The 25,818-nt window shown below is 36.6% G+C and overlaps 1 protein-coding gene and 1 long non-coding RNA gene across 2 annotated transcripts; one reads left to right on the top strand and one right to left on the bottom strand.

Annotated features, from left to right (window-relative positions):
- Nucleotides 1-11,683: 11,683 nt before the first annotated feature.
- Nucleotides 11,684-25,071, bottom strand: LOC138306165 (cell surface glycoprotein 1-like). The gene is made up of 6 exons (XM_069246558.1): nucleotides 24,762-25,071; nucleotides 24,257-24,565; nucleotides 23,404-23,706; nucleotides 14,140-14,448; nucleotides 13,345-13,677; nucleotides 11,684-11,751 (listed from the first exon to the last, which is right to left on the bottom strand). The coding sequence occupies exons 1-6, from the start codon at nucleotides 24,949-24,951 to the stop codon at nucleotides 11,684-11,686; spliced, it is 1,512 nt and encodes a 503-aa protein (XP_069102659.1). The 5' UTR covers nucleotides 24,952-25,071.
- Nucleotides 18,571-20,702, top strand: LOC138306482 (uncharacterized). Its single transcript, XR_011205876.1, has 3 exons — nucleotides 18,571-19,057; nucleotides 19,686-19,770; nucleotides 20,089-20,702. It is a non-coding gene; the product is annotated as an uncharacterized lncRNA (long non-coding RNA).
- Nucleotides 25,072-25,818: the final 747 nt, after the last annotated feature.

The raw sequence follows: 25,818 nt of genomic DNA, 5'->3' as shown, positions 1-25,818 counted from the left end.
ACTAATGAGCTGTCTGTAGTAAGGGTCGGTCATTAGGCTAAGAATGGATAGGGGATTTCCTTATCTTAGTTTTGGAGTTTTTTTATATACTTCTGCTCTCTGGTGATTCCGACGCCTATCTTTAGCGGCAAATAGAGATGTGGTGCATGGGTCAGTCTTTAATTTGCATATTCAGTATTGTTCTATGTTTAGTTATGGTATCTAGGTGCTATGTTTAAATACCATCCTATTTTCGGTATGCATGTGTGTTCATAGCCGTCCTATAAATATATATCCTTAGTTTAGATTATTTAGTTAAGAATAGCAGTTTATAAATATGTATCCTTAGAATAGAGTATATAGCTAAGAATAGAGATGTAAATTAGAGTCGGTAAAAGGGAAGGGGACCCTTGGAGTGGGGCAGTTCATGGAAAGTGAGTCAAGAGGTATAGCTGTAGTTCTTTCGAGTTCTTTGGAGTTTGCCGAGCAGTTGGGAGTAAGCCGAGAGGTACAGCTAAAGTTATTGGACAGTCAGGTGATAGTAGTTAGCGATTAGTTTGTAACAAGTGAGTTTAGATAAGTCGAACAGTTGGTTAAAAGAATTAGTTTACGTATGTAATTGTTTGCTGACAAGGCTGAGTGAAAACCCTGAACTTTTGCTTTGATTTGATACAACTTGAATACTAATGGAAACTATATCTCATATTAGGATTTTTTTTATATTCTTTGTGTAATAATTTTTTATCGGCGCCTGACAACCAGGGCTGAACTTTAACTTGAAATTAATACTTTGGTTAAAACAAAGAGAACCAACTGTGTCAGAAGTGAGATACAATCTTCAGGATAAAGAATAGACGGAGAACGTCACAAAAACAACAATTGTTAATCGTTAAAATAATATTTAATTTCGTCTCCTGAAAATTTAAAAATGTGAATCGTGAGCTACTTTTCTATTGTCATGTTCTCTATTTGTTCAAAGTTTCGTGCTTTTATTAAAAGGCCAAATTTTGAATGACAGGTATAAGTTGTTTGAAAATCATTTTTTTTCAAGGAGAGGACAATGTGTTTGTTCATCAGGATAAACATTCATCAAAACAGCAATTGTTAATCGTTAAAATGATATTTAATTTCGTCTCGTAAAACTTTCAAAAATGTGAATCGTGAGCTGTTTTGTTTCTTTATTTGTTCCAAGCTTCTGTTCAAATAGGCAGGACTATATTTACTGCAAAAAATGCTGTACCATAGGACAATGGTCAAAAATGCTGTACCATAGGACAATGGTTAAAATTAGAGAGTATAAAAGGAATTAGTTTACGGCATTGTTTTGTTTTTAAAATACTGATACTCTTTAACGGCCCACTACCTTTCTGAAACGGCGTTTGACTTTTAATATGGTAATGTAAAACGAAATTGATAAAGAGTTATAAGCGTTAGGGTAAATTCTACATGTATCTATCGTTATTATACCCTATATCTTTTCAAACATTAATGTATCTTAAATAATCATAAACACATTAGATACAACTTTTTAATTAAATAATTTTGTCTTCATGAAGCATTTTATAAGCTTGTAAATATAAATTTTGATTAATTATGTGAAAAAATGTACATTTCAGGAGAACAAGTCCACATCTTTCGGCATATATTTCTGACGCGTGTGTCCATATAAGGTACTGCGAGTATGGAAGAGAATGGTGGATTTTCCAAAATCCTTAACAGAAGTTATAGATCTATGTCCTATCACATTTTTCTTTAGAACATTCTCATAAAACATTGGAAAATAATCTCTTACCTGAACATAAAATTTGAATATCCTAAGGTTAGTAGTTAGAACGACTGAACTGTTAATAAATCATGTTCCCTTGACCTAGTTTTACCTGGAATGACATGGCCGTTTCTCAGAATAACTATTTTCTGTCCCGGTGTGTTTGCTTAGTTGTTTATATAATGTATTCGATGATCAGTCTTATTGTGAACTTGTGACATTAGATACTGAGTCTCACTTTGAACTATGACTACACCATATGTACTGATATATAATAGTTCGTGTCGTTACCTGTTCAATTGAACAGTTCGAAATGTATTATTATTATGTTACTAAATAGATTTTCTACAGGTATTCTATGATGAGGAGTGTGAGGTTTTCGTTTTACCTCTTGTCTGCCGATGTCTTTAGTAAATACGGTTTCAGTATTCGACGCGGGGTGGGCAATTGCCCCACCTCTCGTTCTCCAGGACGGGGGAGGGGGCAAACATGTATTTTTGGCCCCCATTTTCGCCGAGTGAAATGTTCTAAAAATGCACATTTGAAAGAAAAAAGGTCCTCCTGCACATTTTTGTACTTCATTTTAGAAAATTTTCCGCTGCGCGGCGCGTTTCCTAAAATGTTCAAGCATGTAATGTTAGAACCTTTCAAAATGAAAATTCAATACACACGAACTAGACTAAAAATGTCCATCAAGGGATTATACTATTTAAAAAAAATGCTTCTTAAGATATTAATTTGTTTAATATGGCTTAGCAAGACAATCAATTCATTATTATTTTGAGTTACACAACAATGTACCGATGGTGTGAATCCGGTATGTTCAGATCGAGCTGGGTTTCATAATAGCATGACGACACTCACAATTATCATTTCTCAATGCAGGTAACTTTAAATCGAAAAATTACCGTGTTAAGAACGCTTTAAAATCATCAAAAGACATTGTAAAACTCATCTCAGCCAATCCAAATCGTAATATTTTTTCTCGGGGGAGACCCCTCGGACCCCCCAACCACCACAATCACGCGCCTTCGCGAACGGCGCTCATAAATTCAACAAAATGCATCATAAAACTCATCTCAGCCATTCTAAATCCTAATTTGTTTTCCTGGGAGACGCCTCGGTGCCCGAAAAATCATCAAAATGCATCGTAAAACTCATCTCAGCCATTCTAAATTATAAAAAAAAAAAAATCCGGGGGAGACCCCCCAGAAGCCCCCAAACACCAAAATCTCGCGCCTTCGGCGCTCACAAATTCAACAAAATGCATCGTAAAACTCATCCCTGTCATTCGATGGCCCATATGAGCCGACATGGCAACTGCTTTACTAAACTGTAGTTGTACACACATTTGCGGTGATTGTCATGGCAACTGCTTTAGTAAAAGGCACTTGCCAACGTCTTTTGTCATTTTACTCGTTTGGCAACTGCTTTACTAAACTATTTTGTCATCCTTACGCGTGGCCTATATCAGCCGTAGTGGCGGGTGTCTGGCTTTTGAGACAATTAACATTCCACACCGATATCAAGCCAAGTTGACGCCGTACAGGTGTGATGATTAAATGACCTTTGAAACCAAAATTATATTTTACGACACTTTACCAAACAAAGACGATTACAGTTATATACAAATAACATAGCCATAGGTGGTAACAAGTTATTGTACGGTAAGTAACGGTAAATACTTTTGGGAGCCGAATGGGGAGAGGTTACAGCCCTAGGAGGGGGACAACCAAATGATAGCTAGATTATCTCCCCTTAGTTTGAAACTTAATCAGACATGTAGTAGAGACAAAAAAATCAAGCCAAATTTCAATATACTAGGGACTGGTAGCCAGTCTAGGAGGGGCAGACATTCAACCCACCTAAATCTCTCATTATATGCCCCTACCTAGGGAAAAACCAAATTTTCACATAATACCTGATATTATTAAAGATGAATAAACATGAGCATTAAATTTTATTTAACGTATATTGAATTACTTCACTGAAAGCCTATTATCATTCAAACGTCAACATTAGCCACAGATTGTGTCACCTACCAATGATTCTACCAAGAACACTATCGTAAAATATCGTTTTTGTTTCAAAGGTCATTTAATCAGCAAACGTGTACAGCGTCAAACTCGGATAGATATCGCGTGGAATGTTAATTGTCTCAAAAGCCAGACATTCGCCAATACGGCTGATATGGGCCATGCGTAAGAATGACAAAACAGTTACTTTAGTAAAGCAGTTGCCAAACGAGTAAAATGACAAAACATGTTGGCAAGTGCTTTTTACTAAAGCATTTGCCATGACAATCACCACAAATTTGTGTACAACTACAGTTTAGTAAAGCAGTTGCCATGTCGGCTGATATGGGCCATCGTCCGCAAAATCATCAAAATACATCGTAGAACTCATCTCAGTCATTCTAAATCGTAATAATTTTCCATGAGATACCCCGGACCCCCCAAACTTGCAAGCTAATTTGCGTATTCATTAATTTCCTGTTAGCGACGCCACTGTCTATAGATGTGGATTATATATAATGATATATGAAAAAAAAGTATATCAATTATCTCCAGTGGGTGCCGCGAAAGGGGGGGGGGCGGGGTTACGAAATATTGAGCACCTTTGCCCCCCCCCCCCCCCCCCCGATTACGTTTCATCTTCCTACGCCACTGCTTAGTCCATCTTACCATCACGACTCGCTTCTCAATTGTGAAACAGGGATCTGATAATTAGTTACAGTGTATATTACTATGGACCCACCAGAGTGCCTATTGACCATTTGTAGACGATGAAAAAAATCGATAAAATTCGTATTCCACATGTACATGTACTATACACCATATTCCTGAGACAATAATTCTACCACATATAGTTTTAATGGCTAAATATCACATATTTAGTAAGCTTTAACAAAAGCGGTTACTAACCGGTTGAGGACATTTTCCTCTCAATTTTTCTTCAAATGGAGCTGCTATCATAGTCTTGGTGACGGCACTTTGTACGGTTGTGTAGGATGATTTTGAAAGGAAACTAAATAATAGCTTCTTTATCCAGCGGTAGTAAACCGTTTTTTAAGACTTACTAACACTAACCATGTGATTTTTAGTCCTCTAGGGGGACTAGAATTTAGTTAGCAGTAGTAAAAGACTAAGTGAAAGACTAGGGTAAAAGTATATACTTAAAGGTCCAATAAAGGTTTCCATTTCCTCCAGCATATTTCAAATTGCCTTTTAACCCACATGGTCTCTCTTGACTAAATAAAACATATATTTTTTGAAACTAAAAAAATATCTTATTACATTGAATAAAAGCATTGATATTTAATGAGTTGCTAAGACATCTGGTTTTATAACATGTAATGTTTCATAATTATCAAAACTTTCATTGTCAACAGAGTCTATATTTTGTAAAAACTATTCACCAAAAATGAAATGAATCTTTTATTATATGCACAGGGAATTAAACATTAAATCTAATAATGTTTCTTAACTTTTGAAGCAGAGTTTGCAACCTCTTTGCATTCCAATAGGCAATCTATAAATTGTCTCCCTTTCTGTATTTACATATGTACAATATGACTAAGGATTTATTCATATATATTTTGATGGAAGGTTATTAGTAACTTATATTGTTGATTAATTCTGACTTGAAACCATATCAATTTGGAATTTCTTGTTACCTTAAATGGAAGAGTATATATTTTTAACCACATTTTTGTATCAAAGTTAAAGCTCGAATTCCATTTTCTAGTACCTGTTGGATTTGTTGATGGAGTTATGATTAACCTATAGAAGTCTTTCACACCCTTTTTGCTTTTAAAGAAAATTTCTAATAATTGTGGTATAAAAGGGTATGAAAGTTTCTCTGGTTTTATTTCGAGATTTCTTATATAGCGCTTTATTGACAATATTAGTCCATGGTATTGTAAAAAATTAGTATCAATTCCAAATTTTTGTATAAATTCGTCAAAAGAAAGAAAAGTAAAATTGTCAGAAGTTTTCATCAAATCATTTAAAATTAAAATACCTGACCTAAACCAATTGGGATAAAAACAAATTTATTATCAACTTTACCAGAGAGGTGTTTTGAGGACACACTCTTGTCTATTTTGCCTCATATCTTCAGAATAATTTAATTTATCCCATGCTTTAAAGACAACTTTCCAAAATTGATTTCGACATCTGGATATACACAATTTTACATAATTCTTCCTACAATTATATATCTTTTTTAAATCTAGAGTTGACTTGAGGATCAGATACCATTTGCCTGAAGACGAGAATAATCTTCTAACCCATCCTAACTTTAATAAATGGATGAAAGCATACAAGTCAATCATCTTAAGCCCACCATCTGCATAATTTTGAATCATAACATCCGATTTGATCTTATTATGGCATTTACCATTCCACAAAAAATCGAATAATAAAGAATTTATTGTAGCTAAATATTTTTCTGGTGGGTTTGGTAAGGTTATAAACAGATCGTTAAGTTGCGAGATCAATAAAGATTTAATAACATTGATTTTCCCAATTGGAGTCAAGCTCCGCCTCTTCCAAGCAGTAAGAGGAATCAGAAGTGATTTGAGTTTTACAATTATTTTGTCAGAATTCATTTTTGGTATCTGATCTAAATCAACCGAAAATTCAACCCCCAAAAATGTAAACCTGGTTTTCCCCCACTGTAAATTCAAATCTGGCCTATATGTTATATTACTGTATTTATAGTTCCCTAACCATATAACTGTTTTACTAGTATTAATATTTAAACCTGAAATTTTTGCATAGTTATTCAACTCCGATATAGATTCATTAAGAGACCTCTCTGACCCATCTAGTATCAAACCAGTGTCATATGCACATTGGACGTTCAAAATTGGTACATTATCTACATCAATGCCTTTAATATGATTATTATTTCTAATTCTTGCAGCTAGCACTTCTGCACATATAATAAAAATGTAGGGAGCTATTGGATCTCCTTGACGACAACATCTTTCTATACTGATACGTTCCGATAAATTCCCCCCTTGATTAATTGAAGAATATACATTATTGTTAAATAATTTTAACCATTTCTTATTTCTGGTCCAAAGTTAAAATAGTTAAAAACTTTATCAATAAATCTCCATGAAACGGAGTCAAAAGCCTTTTCGAAATCTACTAATATCAACATACCTGGAATATTTAAATCTTCAACATATTGCATTACATCATACACTGTGCGGATATTTTCACCTATATACATACCAGATAAAAAGCCAGTCTGATCTTCATTGATAATTTTATCTAAAACTGTTTTGATTCTTTGTGAAATTACCCCTGAAGCAATTTTATATGTAATATTTAAGAGTGTAATTGGCCTCCAGTTTTTTTTTAAAAAGTGGCGTGGCTTATCTCCCTTGGGAATACACACAATAATTACATGTCTTTGGGTAACTGAACATTGACCTACTAAAAAAACCATGATTTAAAGAGCGCACACCAAACTACCTAAATTCCTCCAAAAAACTTTAAAAAATTCTGAAGTGAAACCATCTGACCCTGGACTCTTATTGTTTTTCATACCTCTTAGAACTTTTCCTGCTTCCTCAAACTATATCTTACCCTCTAAGCTATCTGACTCAATATTACTTAATTTTGGAATATTACAATTTTCTAAATGTACTTCTAAGTCAATGTTATCAGTCTCCCTAAACTTATAAAGATTTTCATAAAATAATCTTACTTCAGACAGGACTTCCTTTTGTTATCCCCCGCCCAACGAAGTTGGCGGGGATTCGTCCGTCCGTCTGTCCGTCCGTACGAATGGTTTCCGGAGCATAACTCTTAAACCAGTAGAGATATTTCCACGAAACTTCATACACACATTGGCCTTATGGTCTAGAAGTGCCTTTTGCTATTTTTAGGTTTTCATTTTTTGCATTTTTTCCGTAACCATGGAAAAATTGCTGAAAATATCATATTTTTGTACCAGGTTCGTTTCCGGAGCATAACTCTAAAACTAGTAGAGATATTTCCACGAAACTTCATACACACATTGGTCTTATGGTCTAGTAGTGCCTTTTGCTATTTTTAGGTCATCTGACCCGAAGGGTCAGGATGACCTATTGTCATCATGCACCGTCCGTCGTCGTGCGCCGTGCGCCGTGCGCCGTGCGCCGTGCGCCGTGCGTAAACTTTTCATTCAAACAACTTCTTCTCAATAACCGGAAGGCCCAGGGTACTCATATTTGGCCTGTAGGTTGCTGGGATGGAGGGCTACCAAGTTTGTTCAAATGAATGACCTTGACCTTCATTCAAGGTCACAGGGGTCAAAAAGGCCAAAATCTTTAAACGACTTCTTCTCAAGAACCAGAATGCCCTGGGTACTGATATTTGGCCTGTAGGATGCTGGGATAAAGGGCTACAAAGTTTGTTCGGATAAATGACCTTGACCTTCATTCAAGGTCACAGGGGTCAAATAGGCTAAAATTCTTTAAACAACTTCTTGTGAATAACTAAGAGGCCTAGAGACCTGATATTAGGCCTGTAGCATGCTGGGATTAAGGGCTACAAAGTTTGTTCGGATAAATGACCTTGACCTTCATTCAAGGTCACAGGGGTCAAATAGGCTAAAATTCTTTAAACAACTTCTTGTGAATAACTAAGATGCCTAGAGACCTGATATTAGGCCTGTGGCATGCTGGGATGAAGGGCTACCAAGTTTGTTAAAAAAAAATGACCTTGACCTACATTCAAGGTCACGGGGGTCAAATAGGCTAAAATCTTTAAAGGACTTCTTCTCAAGAACAAGAAGGCTCAGGGTACTGATATTAGACCTGTGACATGCTTGGATGAAGGGCTACCAAGTTTGTTCAAATGAATGACCTTAACCTTCATTCAAGATCAAAGGGATCAAAAAGGCTAAAATCTTTAAACGACTTCTTCTCAAGAACCAGAAGGCTCAGGGTACTGATATTGGACCTGTGACATGCTGGGATGAAGGGCCACCAAGTTTGTTCAAATGAATGACCTTAACCTTCATTCAAGGTCACAGGGGTCAAAAAGGCCAAAATCTTTTAAACGACTTCTTCTCAAGAACCAGAAGGCCCAGGGTAGTGGTATTTGGCCTGTAGGATGCTGGGATGAAGGGTTACCAAGTTTGTTCAAATGAATGACCTTGACCTTCATTCAAGGTAACAGGGGTCAAAAAGGCTAAAATCTTTAAACGACTTCTTCTCAAGAACCAGAAGGCTCAGGGTACTGATATTGGACCTGGTACATGCTGGAATGAAGGGCTATCAAGTCTGTTCAAATGAATGACCTTGACCTTCATTCAAGGTCACGGGCGGCAAATAGGCTAAAATCTTTAAACGACTATGTTGTACTAATAGTCAGATGACCGTTAGGGCCCATGGGCCTCTTGTAAGGTTTTCACTTTTTGTACTTTTTTCTGTAACCATGGAAACATTGCTGAAAATGGCAGATTTTTGTGTAAGAATCGTTTCCGGAGCACAACTCTAAAACCAGCAGAGATATTACCATGAAACTTCATAGACACATTGTTCTTATGGTCTAGTAGTGCCTTTTGCTATTTTTAGGTTTTCACTTTTTGTGCTTTTTTCTGTAATCATAGAAACATTGCTGAAAATATCATATTTTTGTAGCAGGTTCATTTCCGGAGCATAACTCTAAAATCAGCAGAGATATTTCCACGAAACTTCATAGACACATTCTTTTCATGGTCTAGTAGTACCTTTTGCTATTTTTAGGTTTTCATTTTTTGCACTTTTTCCGTTACCATGGAAACATTGCTGAAAATATCATGGTAAATGTTACTTTGCAAAACTCCATTCATCTTTGTGTATATAGTCTAATATAAATGTCAAGGCTGTATACCTGATTCAACAATTGCAGCCCCGCTCTACTTGAATTATACTCCATCTTTCTTTAGCCCAACTTCCTTTTTCCTGTTTTTTTTTCATACACATAAGTCTCCACAATCAAACTTACTTCAGCTTTGATATCTCCATTGGCGGGGGATCTGAATGACTATGTCCTTGTTTAGTTATAATATCTCCATTATCTTTTTGTATTTTAGGTATGATCTTAGAAGTGAAATTTCTGTTTTCTAAATTTAAGAAATATGATGTTGGTTTCTCCCCCTCCTCAATCCACTTTGCCCTTGATCTAATTAGACTGCTCTTGACTGTTTTAACACGTACAGCTTCCAACTCCTTTCTTTATATATCTAACTGTTCATGGTCAGGATCAGTTTCCGCCTCTAATAATTTTATTGAAGTCTTAAGATTATCCTCAAGTAGATTAGCTTGTTTTTTCCTAAAAGATGAGTATGGTATAGATCTACCCCTTATTTCCATAAGTAATGTTTCCAGAAATAATTGATCATTTATTTAAAACTGTATATCACTGTTAGAAATATTTTCAATAGAACTAAAATTATACACAGGTAAACAGTACTGCAGCTTGACCTCTTCAATACAAGTTTTAATCATTTCCAGATATTCAGATTCAAATAATAAAGAGTTGTTAAATTTCCAAAGTCCCTTCCCTTTTTTAAATTCATTCAAAGTCAACGATAATGTTGGAATAGAATGGTCAGATATATAACCCGGTTAAATTTTGGACCTATTAACACTAGAAAGAAGAGTTTCGGATATTAAAAAGAAGTCCAGTCTTGCTTGTTTTATAGGTCTATGGGACTTGCTCCGCATTGATTATTTCTGCTCTAGGTCTCTTGCACTTTGCTTTGATTTTAACACTGCGTGCGTCTATTCATTTATTTGTTTTAATGAGAGAATTTAAACTGTTGACCGTGCATGTGTTTCTCTTTCTTAAGTTTTTTTCATTTTTTTTTCATTTTCTGTCGATCACTTTGATTGTATCGTTAAAATCTCCTCCCAATATTAACAGACCTGTCTATAAGTAAAAATCTACCCTCCTCCCTATTTTTAGTATAATTTGCCAATTCTGCTCTAAAATAAGGCTCCAGTTCTTTTGTAAAGTGAGTTTCTTGGGTTAATATGATGTCTGCTTTACGCTTTTTTATCCATTGGTAAAATCTGTTTCTGTTTTGATTATCCCCCAGACCTTGAACATTTAAAGATATGAATTGTAGATCCATAAGCTTAATATAGATTTATTTATATGTTTATTATTTTTATTATTTTTTTTCTTTATTGCTTTTTGGCCCACCATCATCAGATGGTGGGCTATTCAAATCGCTTTTCGTCCGTGGTCCGTCGTCCGTCTTTCTGTCCGTCCGTCATTCCATCCGTTAACATTTCTTTTTACCGCTATTTCTCAGAAAGTACTGAAGGGATATCTCTCAAATTCCACATGTAGGTTCCCCTAGGGCCCTAGTTGTGCATATTTCATTTGAGACTAATCGGTCAATAAGATGGCCGCCAGGCCGCCATCTTGGAATTTGATAGTTAAAGTTTGTTACCGCTATTTTTCAGAAAGTACTGAAGCGATCTGTCTCAAATTTTATATGTATGTTCTCCTAGAACCTGCATATTGCATTTTGGGACCGATCGGTCAACAAGATGGCCAACAGGTAGCCATCTTGGATTTTGATAATTGAAGTTTGTTAGTGTTATATGCAATATTCGAAGAAAAAAAAACCATTTTATATATTTTTTTTTTCAAATGCATACTCTTTAACTTGCCTTTAAATCTTTAAGGATTGCCTCCCATGTGTTCAGTGTGTTATGTTTATGATTGTCTATTTTTGTGGAGAGTGCGGTGCATTCGTATTAATCTCGTTGCTATCGGGGGGCATTTGCTCTTTTATAATACTATTTCAACTATCTCACCGACGCATATCATTAAATCACCGAATATCTCGACCCAACTGCTTACATTATACTGGAAAAGAAGTAAACACGCCGTCCCGCCCATGTTATCCTTTAATAACTTAGTGATATTTTACTTACCTCTAAATTTGTCCAATACGTAACTCACAGATTGTGAAAAGAAGGCTTAAGGTGGTGGTGGCAGGTTTTCCTGTAACAAAATTTGAACCCCAATCATATAAGCATCACATCTCTTGTCCAGGACATTAAATAATGATGTTTAAGACCCTGTGATATTAACTAGTGATATTTTGTATGCCTATCTATATCACTTCTGATGTATAATGGAACTAAACTTACGTAATGAAAAGCGCACTTTCATGTACATCTAACCTAATCTTATGTATTACCGTTGACTTTAGATTGTTGTTGTTTGTAAATTTTGGCAAAACATGCAAAACAAATGTTCATTTCAGTACACAGGATTGAGTACATATATCTATCAGCAAATAACCATGTCATTATGTTAACTAATGTCTATACCAGGTACAACGAACGCTTGTTTGACCGTACACCAGTTTGCAAAAGCATACACATCGAGTCTTTTTTGACATTGTCACACAAATATCAGTTGTAAAATATATCATGCAAATATGTTATATATGGAAGCGTTCCAATTGATATCAATGTTCATATTAAATGTTTATCTGAAACATGAAGAAAATGTGCATTTCCACAAATCTACATGTTTTGCCCGAAACACAGCGGCGATTGCACATTTGTTTCATGTTCAGTGTTAACGTTTCTACTAAACATTGCTAACGTCACATCAGACACTGACTCAGAGACCAACTCCGACTATTTCAGAGGTCGTCTCAAAAATGTTAAGCTATATTTCCGATGACATCCAAGATCTTTATAATTCGTCGTTGATTTATAAATGATTAAGTTTGTTGGACTAACGGATAATATGTAAGGCACAAGATGTAACTGTCTCGGGTTCGATCCGATTAATGATATATATTTTTTATTTTTGTTATTATTTTTTAATATTTTATAACATCGTATCAGCCACAGTAATCGACTGTTTAAGAGGTAAAAATGTTTTAATGACAAATACAGTTTTATGTTCAATAGCATTTACCTTATATCCCTGAAAAGAAATAGTGTCCAGAATTGTTTTCCCTTTTTAGAAGGTGTACACGATTGATGGAGTTTCTACAAAGTACGGGTGATGACACCTCCAAAGGAGATTGTGGATGAACACACTTATGGGTACTGTTTACCACCACAAGCGTATATTTTGTGATTTTGGCTTGGTTTTTGAGGTACCCATTAGAGCCGAGACGACATTTCGACCGGACAGGGAAATGTCTACCTAGCATATTTGTCGTAAATTTCCCGATTCATCAAGCCATAACTTCTTCAATACTTGGCCAAATTTTTTCATCAAGTACTCAATGGAAAGATAAATTATTTCTCTTTAAGTTAAGATATCCGTCAATGCTGTATAAAACCCATTTATTAAAATAATCACGGTTTTAAAAAAAATAGGTCGGTTTTTCTCGACCGCCGAGTTCATACCCTTGATACTATAATATATATGTATACTGTTAGTTTTAAAAAATCGTGCCAGGTCCCTGTGATATAACACACAAAGTACACACGTCCTAAATCACACACAGAACACAAGTCCTATATCACACACAAAGTACACAGTCCTATATCACACTCATAATGGACACACGTCCTATATCACACTCTTACTCAAATCATCATATCTATTATACCATTAAGTACTTACGTGGATCGTCTCTTTGAGTGGAGGATTTTGATGATGTACCACCAATGTCGGCTGTTATTGACAGATTCTCTTTTTGACCGTCTTTATCCTCACAAAGCCTAGTCGATGTATGTTTACCTTTGGTCACTGATCGGTCGTTCTTTTCATTTATCTCCTCGTCGGAAGATGTAGACATCGCGAACCCTTTGTGTGTCTCACCCGACGAACATTCTGCGATCTGTACTACTGTAGTATTTCCGGTATCATCGGGACTTGGTTTTGATTCGCAGCTGTTAGTGTCAAAATCGCAGACGGGATCTCTGACAATTGGATTTTCCAAACTTATAGGCGATGCTGGAGAAACAATGGGAAAATATATTAAATACAGCTAAAACAATGAGATTTTTAAAATCCTATTGATTTCAAATAAAATCTTTGATATGATCAATTATTCATGTAGAAGGTAGGTATTCCAAGGTTACTTAACGCAAAATGTATCTCAAACACGGCACACACGTGCTATATTATACTTAAAATACACACATCCTATATCACACACAAAGTACACACGTCCTATATCACACACAAAGTACACACGTCCTATATCACACACAAAGTACACACGTCCTATATCACACACAAAGTACACACGTCCTATATCACACACAAAGTACACACGTCCTATATCGCACACAAAGTACACACGTCCTATATCACACACAAAGCACACACGTCCTATATCACACACAAAGTACACACGTCCTATATCACACACCCAAATCTGTCATCACATCTGTTATATCATTAAGTACTTACGTGGATCGTCTTTATCATCGGGAGATTTTGATGATGTACCACCAACTTCGGCTGTTATTGACAGATCGTCTTGTGGATGGTCTTTATCTTTGATCATTGAGTAGTCCTTTTTTCCATTTATCTCCCTTTTTTCTTCGAAAGTTTCAGACAATGAGGTCTCTTTGAGTGTCTCACCCGACGAACATACAGCGATCTCTACCGCTGCAGTATTTCCGGTATCTTCGGGACTTGGTTTTGATTCGCAGCTGTTAGTGTCAGAATCGGAGTTGGAATCTTTGCCAATTGGATTTTCCAAACTAACAGGCGATGCTGTAGAAAAAATAGAAAATACTTTAAAAAAGTTAAAAGGATGATATATTTAAATTCCTATTGATTTGAAATAAAATCATAGATAAATACATTATTCATGTAGAAGGTAGGTATTTCATGGTTACGTAACGCAAAATATTTCTCGGGACTGACACTTTATAATCTTACCAACCAAAAAAGGGAATTTATGAGACCATAATTCCCCTATAACTTCCGTTAATGTTGTAATATGTTTAACATGTATCGTGACGTCGTTCTGAACGACGTCTTAACGTAATGACGCAATTAATTTTTTTTGTGCGTACTTGGATGCTTCCCGAATGAAAAAAAAACAATTGTTCTATGTCGCTTGCAACAATATTTTTAATTTTGATTTTAAAAATGTTGAATATTCTCAATATGTAACATATTTCATTAAATTGCTGTTTGTGTGTGATACACAAAATGAACTCATCCTTTATCACACTCAAATTTGTATACACTTCCAATATCACACACAAAGCACACACGTCCAATATCACACATAAAGTACACATGTTTGATATCACAAACAAAGTACACACGTCCTATATCACACACAAAGTACACAATTCTATATCACACACAAAGTACACACGTCCTATATCACACACAAAGTACACACGTTCTATATCACACAGTACACACGTCCTATATCACACACAAAGTACACACGTCCTATATCACACAAAAAGTACACACGTCCTATATCACACAAAAAGTACCCACGTTCTATATCACGCAGTACTCACGTACTATATCACACACAAAGTACACATGTCCTATATCACACCCAAGTACACACGTCCTATATCACACACAAAGTACACACATCCAATATCACACACAAAGTACACACGTCCTTTATCACACAAAGTACACACGTCCTATATCACACACAAAGTACACACGTCCTATATCACACACAAAGTACACACGTCCTATATCACACACAAAGTACACACGTTCTATATCACACACAGTACACACGTCCTATATCACACACACGGTGCACACGTCCTATATCACACACTAAGTACACACGTCCTATATCACACACACAAAGTACACACGTCCTATATCACACACAAAGTACACACGTCCTATATCACACAAACTACACACGTCCTATATCACACACAAAGTACACACGTCCTATATCACACACAAAGTACACATGTTCTATATCACACACAGTACACACGGTCCTATATCACACACACGGTGCACACGTCCTATATCACACACAAAGTACACACGTCCTATATTAAACACAAAGTACACACGTCCTTTATCACACAAAGTACACACGTCCTATATCACCAACAAAGTACACACGTCCTATATCACACACAAAGTACACACATCCAATATCACACACAAAGTACACACGTCCTTTATCACACAAAGTAAAAACGTCCTATATCACACACAAACTACACACGTCCTATATCACACACAAAGTACACACGTCCTATATCACACACAAAGTACACACGTTCTATATCACACACACGGTGCACACGTCCTATATCACACACAAAGTACACACGTCCTATATCACACACAAAGTACACACGTCCTATATCACACACAAAGTACACACGTCCTATATCACACACAAAGTACACACGTCCTATATCACACACAAAGTACACACGTCCTATATCACACACAAAGTACACAAGGCTTATAATACACACAGAGTGCACACGTCCTATATCACACGTCATATATTACACACACAGTACACACCTCCTATATCACACAAACAAAATACATACGTCCAATATCACACACAAAGTACACACGTCCAATATCACACACAAAGTACACACGTCCAATATCGCACACAAAGTGCACATGTTTGATATCACACACAAAGTACACACGTCCTATATTACACACAAAGTACACACGTCCTTTATCACACAAAGTACACACGTCCTATATCACACACAAAGTACACACGTCCTATATCACACACAAAGTACACACATCCAATATCACACACAAAGTACACACGTCCTATATCTTACACAAAGTACACACGTCCTATATCACACACAAAGTACACACGTCCTATATCACACACAAAGTGCACACGTTCTATATCACACACAGTACACACGTCCTATATCACACACACGGTGCACACGTCCTATATCACACACAAAGTACACACGTCCTATATTACACACAAAGTACACACGTCCTTTATCACACAAAGTACACACGTCCTATATCACACACAAAGTACACACGTCCTATATCACACACAAAGTACACACATCCAATATCACACACAAAGTACACACGTCCTTTATCACACAAAGTACACACGTCCTATATCACACACAAAGTACACACGTCCTATATCACACACAAAGTACACACGTCCTATATCACACACAAAGTACACACGTTCTATATTACACACAGTAAACACGTCCTATATCACACACACGGTGCACACCTCCTATATCACACACAAAGTACACACGTCCTATGTTACACACAAAGTACTCACGTCCTATATCACACACAAAGTACACACGTCCTATGTTACACACAAAGTACACACGTCCTATATCACACACAAAGTACACACGTCATATATCACATACAAAGTACACACGTTCTATATCACACACAGTACACACGTCCTATATCACACACACGGTGCACACGTCCTATATCACACACAAAGTACACGCGTCCTATATTACACACAAAGTACACACGTACTTTATCACACAAAGTACACACGTCCTATATCACACACAAAGTACACACGTCCTATATCACACACAAAGTACACACATCCAATATCACACACAAAGTACACACGTCCTTTATCACACAAAGTACACACGTCCTATATCACACACAAAGTACACACGTCCTATATCACACACAAAGTACACACGTTCTATATTACACACAGTAAACACGTCCTATATCACACACACGGTGCACACCTCCTATATCACACACAAAGTACACACGTCCTATGTTACACACAAAATACTCACGTCCTATATCACACACAAAGTACACACGTCCTATGTTACACACAAAGTACACACGTCCTATATCACACACAAAGTACACACGTCATATATCACATACAAAGTACACACGTTCTATATCACACACAGTACACACGTCCTATATCACACACACGGTGCACACGTCCTATATCACACACAAAGTACACGCGTCCTATATTACACACAAAGTACACACGTACTTTATCACACAAAGTACACACGTCCTATATCACACACAAAGTACACACGTCCTATATCACACACAAAGTACACACATCCAATATCACATACAAAGTACCCACGTCCTTTATCACACAAAGTACACACGTCCTATATCACACACAAAGTACACACGTCCTATATCACACACAAAGTACACACGTCCAATATCACACACAAAGTACACACGTCCTTTATCACACAAAGTAAAAACGTCCTATATCACACACAAAGTACACACGTCCTATATCACACACAAAGTACACACGTCCTATATCACACCCAAGTACACACGTCATATATCACACACAAAGTACACACGTCCTATATCACACACAAAGTACACACGTCCTATATCACACACAAAGTACACACGTCCTATATCACACACAAAGTACACACGTTCTATATCACACACACGGTGCACACGTCCTATATCACACACAAAGTACACACGTCCTATATCACACACAAAGTACACACGTCCTATATAAAACACAGTACACACGTCCTATATCACACACAAAGTACACACGTCCTATATCACACACAAACTACACACGTCCTATATCACACACAAAGTACACACGTCCTATATCACACACAAAGTACACACGTTCTATATCACACACACGGTGCACACGTCCTATATCACACACAAAGTACACACGTCCTATATCACACACAAAGTACACACGTCCTATATAAAACACAGTACACACGTCCTATATCACACACAAAGTACACACGTCCTATATCACACACAAAGTACACACGTCCTATAGGGATCAACCAACTAAATAAAAAAAAGACCTTCGAAATGGCCCCTGTGTATACGAGATTGAGCCCAGGATAGAATTTTAACCCGGCCGCTGATTGGCTGGCTAATTATGAATTTCAAAAGTAAAAATGTTTTCTGACAGGTAATTATTCCTAGATAACCATAATATCAATTTGGAAATTCATATTGAGATTTAGGTTAAAAATATCAATTTTGATAATGAATAGGTAAAAACATTAGAATTTCCGGATATTTTAGTGCAAAATGCGCCTGATTTCAATAAAGCTACCCTGGTTGGAGTTTGAGCAGAAGGACCCAAACTTTTTTTTCTATCTAGTGTTATATGAGAACCTAGACTTTAATTATAGAACACAATACCTAACTAATATTTCTTTGTTTTAATAATACAGTACAAAACTTTAACAAAGTTTAACACTGTGGTCTATGTAAAATCATTTAGTTGGTTGCTCTCTATAGCGAACGCAACCGGAAGTATAAGAGTCAGTCACTGGAGCCGAGTGAGTCCATGGATACAAAGGTAAGTCGCCAAGTTTTAGAATAATATGTGTCACTGTGACTATGCATGCAGTTTATTTAGAATTGGCCAGTAAGTTAATGGTACATATAACGTAGATTCAGGTAATTAGCACGGCTGTAAACGTGTGACATGTGCGTTTAACATCAGATGGGTACGATCACATGGGTGCGCGGTGCATGGTCTCCTCAGTTGTCAGAATTTAGTACACAGAACTGTATGCATGTTCCAGTTTAGGTGAACCAGGAATTAGTGGTCAAATCAAGAAATTGGGGGTCAGTCATCTCTGCCATATTGGAGTGCCGAGAGCCATAAAGGTATAATATATAAAACATAAGTTACAGCTTATACATTTGAAATTGGTAACATTAAGGGGAGACAATTACATTGTATTACATAATGTCTAGTTTGGGGTGTGGTATTTAGACCTGCCAGGTATCATTGATGTGGGAGGGGGGGGGGGTGGTTGGGGGAGTCATCTCAGGTAAGCTAATTTAAGTAATTGTACTGATTAATTGTAATATTAGGGCTAATTAGTTTATTAAAAGTATGCATTTTATGTTATAATGATGAAAAATACCATTTTGTGAATATTTTTTTCCTTTAATGAAACATATTAATGGTGTTTCAGGGTCATTCAAGATTTCCGGAAATATGTGTTGGTTGCACAGATTCCAGTCATGGACAAAGACATGCATCTTTTGTGCTCATTACAGGTTTGATCTTTGTTTAATTTGTTTATTTTAAACAGAAAGGCTCTGGAACCATGTTCCTGGTAAATTTGAATATGTAAAAAGGTTTGTATATCTGGTTTTCTTCCAAAATCTTGACATTTTCTATATTATAGGGGTACCTGATTATGTAATGGATTATCTCCCCTTGGCTGGGGACTTTTCCTATTTTTTCATTATATTCAGAAAGTTTAATGATGTAACTAATAATTAACTTAAACAACATTAATACTATTTCAATATTTAATACATAATTTGCAATTAATCAACACAGTGTGTAAGTTCAACATTTCATGTTTTCAGAATTACTCCGCGGGTGACTGTCCGAAGGTGAAGCCCTGTCCTGGACAAACCACTTGACCGATTAAGTTCATATTACAGATTTGACATACAGCCGAAATGCACTTTACATCATAGGTGAGTATTAGAATTTTAATTTCTGCTATAGGGATCAACCAACTAAATAAAAAAAAGACCTTCGAAATGGCCCCTGTGTATACAAGATTGAGCCCAGGATAGAATTTTAACCCGGCCGCTGATTGGCTGGCTAATTATGAATTTCAAAAGTAAAAATGTTTTCTGACAGGTAATTATTCCTAGATAACCATAATATCAATTTGGAAATTCATATTGAGATTTAGGTTAAAAATATCAATTTTGATAATGAATAGGTAAAAACATTAGAATTTCCGGATATTTTAGTGCAAAATGCGCCTGATTTCAATAAAGCTACCCTGGTTGGAGTTTGAGCAGAAGGACCCAAACTTTTTTTTTCTATCTAGTGTTATATGAGAACCTAGACTTTAATTATAGAACACAATACCTAACTAATATTTCTTTGTTTTAATAATACAGTACAAAACTTTAACAAAGTTTAACACTGTGGTCTATGTAAAATCATTTAGTTGGTTGCTCTCTATATCACACACAAAGTACACAAGGCTTATAATACACACAGAGTGCACACGTCATATATCACAAACAAAGTACACACGTCCTATATCACACACAAAGTACACACGTCATATATTACACACACAGTACACACCTCCTATATCACACAAACAAAATACATACGTCCAATATCACACACAAAGTACACACGTCCAATATCACACACAAAAGTACACACGTCCAATATCGCACACAAAGTGCACATGTTTGATATCACACACAAAGTACACACGTCCTATATTACACACAAAGTACACACGTCCTTTATCACACTAAGTACACACGTCCTATATCACACACAAAGTACACACGTCCTATATCACACACAAAGTACACCCATCCAATATCACACACAAAGTACACACGTCCTTTATCACACAAAGTACACATGTCCTATATCACACACAAAGTACACACGTCCTATATCACACACAAAATACACACGTCCTATATCACACACAATGTACACACGTTCTATATCACACACAGTACACACGTCCTATATCACACACACGGTGCACACGTCCTATATCACAAACAAAGTACACACGTCCTATATTACACACAAAGTACACACGTCCTTTATCACACAAAGTACACACGTCCTATATCACACACAAAGTACACACGTCCTATATCACACACAAAGTACACACATCCTATATCACACACAGAGTACACACGTCCTATATCACACACAAAGTGCACACGTCCTATATCACACACAAAGTACACACGTCCTATATCACACACAAAGTACACACGTCCTATATCACACCCAAGTACACACGTCATATATCCCACACAAAGTACACACGTCCTATATCACACACAAAGTACACCCGTCCAATATCACACACAAAGTACACACGTCCTATATCACACACAAAGTACACACGTTCTATATCACACGGTACACACGTCCTATATCACACACAAAGTACACACGTCCTATATCACACACAAAGTACACACGTCCTATATCACACACAAAGTACACACGTCCTATATCACACACAAAGTACACACGTCCTATATCACACACAAAGTACACACGTCCTATATCACACATAAAGTACACACATCCAATATCACACACAAATTACACACGTCTTTTATCACACAAAAGTACACACGTCCTATATCACACATAAAGTACACACGTCCTATATCACACACAAAGTACACACGTCCTATATCACACACAAAGTACACACGTCCTATATCTCACACAGTACACACGTCCTATATCACACACAAAGTACACACGTCCTATATCACACACAAAGTACACACGTCCTATATCACACACAAAGTACACAAGGCTTATAATACACACAGAGTGCACACGTCATATATCACACACAAAGTACACACGTCCTGTATCACACACAAAGTACACACGTCATATATTACACACACAGTACACACCTCCTATATCACACAAACAAAATACATACGTCCAATATCACACACAAAGTACACACGTCCAATATCACACACAAAGTACACACGTCCAATATCGCACACAAAGTGCACATGTTTGATATCACACACAAAGTACACACGTCCTATATTACACACAAAGTACACACGTCCTTTATCACACAAAGTACACACGTCCTATATCACACACAAAGTACACACGTCCTATATCACACACAAAGTACACACATCCAATAACACACAAAGTACACACGTCCTTTATCACACAAAGTACACACGTCCTATATCACACACAAAGTACACACGTCCTATATCACACACAAAGTACACACGTCCTATATCACACACAAAGTACACACGTCCTATATCACACACAAAGTACACACGTCCTATATCACACACAAAGTGCACACGTCCTATATCACACACAAAGTACACACGTCCTATATCACACACAAAGTACACACGTACTTTATCACACAAAGTACACACGTCCTATATCACACACAAAGTACACACGTCCTATATCACACACAAAGTACACACGTCCTATATCACACCCAAGTACACACGTCATATATCACACACAAAGTACACACGTCCTATATCACACACAAAGTACACACGTCCTATATCACACACAAAGTACACACGTCCTATATCACACACAGTAAACACGTCCTATATCACACACACGGTGCACACGTCCTATATCACACACAAAGTACACACGTCCTATGTTACACACAAAGTACACACGTCCTTTATCACACAAAGTACACACGTCATATATCACACACAAAGTACACACGTCATATATCACACACAAAAACTACACACATCCTATATCACACACAAAGTACACACGTCTTATATCACATACAAAGTACACACGTTCTATATCACACACAGTACACTCGTCCTTTATCACACACACGGTGCACACGTCCTATATCACACACAAAGTACACACGTCCTATATTACACACAAAGTACACACGTACTTTATCACACAAAGTACACACGTCCTATATCACACACACAAAGTACACACGTCCTATATCACACACAAAGTACACACGTCCTATATCGCACACAAAGTACACACGTCCTATATCACACACAAAGTACACACGTCCTATATCACACACAAATACACACGTCCTATATCACACACACAAATCTGTCATCACATCTGTTATATCATTAAGTACTTACGTGGATCGTCTTTATCATCGGGAGATTTTGATGATGTACCACCAACTTCGGCTGTTATTGACAGATCGTCCGGTGAACCGTCTTTATCTTTGGTCACTGATCGGTCGTTATTTCCATTTATCTCCTCTTCGGAAGATGTAGACATCGCGGACCCTTTGAGTGTCTCACCCGACGAACATACTGCGATCTGTATCAATGCAGTATATCCGGTATCATCGGGACTTGGTGTAGATTCGCAGCTGTTAGCGTCAGAATCGCAGACGGGATCTCTGACAATTGGATTTTCCAAACTTATAGGCGATGCTGGAGAAACAATGGAAAAATATATTGAATAAAGCTAAAAGGATGAGATATTTAAAATCCTATAGATTTAAAATAAAATCTTAGATATGATCAATCATTCACGTAGAAGGTATGTATTTCATGGTTATTTAACGCAAAATATATCTCAAAAACGGCACACACACGTGCTATATTAGACTCAAACCAAAAATATTCTATATCACACACAGTACGCATATCCTATATCACACACAAAAAGTACACACACATCCTATATAACTCACCAAGTACACAGTCCTATATCACAAAATACACACGTCCTAAATCACACACAAAAGTACACACGTCCTCTATCACACACAAAGTACACACGTCCTTTATCACAAACAAAATACACACGTCATATATCACAAAAACAAAGTACACACGTCCTATATCACACACAAAGTACACACGTCGTCCTATATCACAAAAACAAAGTACACACGTCCTATATCACACACAAAGTACACACGTCCTATATCACACACCCAAATCTGTCATCACATCTGTTATGTCATTAAGTACTTACGTGGATCGTCTTTATCATCGGGAGATTTTGATGATGTACCACCAACTTCGGCTTTTATTGACAGATCGTCTTGTGGATCGTCTTTATCTTTGATCATTGGGTAGTCCTTCTTTCCATTTATCTCCTTTTTTTCTTCGAAAGTTTTAGACAATGATGTCTCTTTGAGTGTCTCACCCGACGAACATACAGTGATATCTACCACTGCAGTATCTCCGGTATCTTCGGGACTTGGTGTAGATTCGCAGCTGTTAGTGTCAGAATCGCAGACGGGATCTCTGACAATTGGATTTTCCAAACTTATAGGCGATGCTTGAGAAACGATGGGAAAATATATTAAATAAAGCTAAAAGGATGAGATATTTAAAATCCTATAGATTTGAAATAAAAATCTAAGATATGATCAATCATTCATGTAGAAGGCATGTATTTCATGGTTACTTAAAATGTATCTCAAGCACAGCACACACGTCCTATATCACACACAGATTGAATGACCAAATCTTACCATTTTCCCTGTCTTTATTTTTGGAAGGTGTAGACATTGCGGAACATTCGAATGTTTCATCTGACGAATGTACAGCGATCTGCTTCTCAGCAGTGCTTAAGGCGCCAACGGGACTTGGGTTTGAGTCACACTTTTCGCTGGTGTTGGTAGCAGAGTCGCTGTCGGAATCTCTGACAGTCGGATTCTCCATATTTATAATAGGAAATGCTGGTAATACAATGTGTCGAGGTCATTGAAATAATTTGTTCCACTTCAGTCACGCATCAAATCTCTGACGTTCAAAGTCAGTAGTTTAGAGGATACATGTTGTTTCCTGAAGTAAACGAAAAAACCATATCAATAGTTAATCGTGTCATGTTCGTAAATTTAGACTTTTTGAATTTTATTACAATTTATTTGCAATCCGGAACTTTCCGGAATTTGCAGTCCGGATGTTAGTCTAGCCTAATTTTAGATTCGACTCAGGTTGCCAACATGCCGGGCCACGGCTAAATCAAAGGAAAATTTCGGTCCCCCCACAGGGTAGGTTTATTCCCTGTCCATAGATTGTATATTATGTATTTTTGTCTACTATATGATTGTAAACATTATTCAGTCATTGTGATTATTTCACGATGGTTTATTTGCCATTTTTCAGTCATTTGATTATCGTTGATCATGTATCGTCTGCAGGAGCACATGTTCAGTGCTTGTAAGTCATATTTTAGGACCCTGCGTGTCACTAGTATAGCATATGTTGATTATAGGTATTATATAAGTATATTTACTAGATAGGTATAATGTGAATAAGCCTTTTAGATAGATATAATTACTGTTTCGATCAAAGTATAATTTAGTCAATTCGTCCTCGTATAATTACATGTGTATACATGTGACGAAATGTCTTACTAGGCAAACTTTATTATAGATAACAATTTATTATAAATAATGTACTTAGAGACATTCTGTCTGAAGGTGAATGCATATATATTGTGTTCAAATATAGAAATGTATTGTCAAATAGGAAATCCAGGTAATTTACATGTGTAATTTTGTTCTCATATCTCATTATTTACAC

This window comes from Argopecten irradians, chromosome 13 (genome assembly GCF_041381155.1).
Source record: "Argopecten irradians isolate NY chromosome 13, Ai_NY, whole genome shotgun sequence".
In the NCBI taxonomy this organism is placed as follows: Eukaryota; Metazoa; Mollusca; class Bivalvia; order Pectinida; family Pectinidae; genus Argopecten; species Argopecten irradians.
This window is presented reverse-complemented; position numbering and strand designations above follow the sequence as displayed.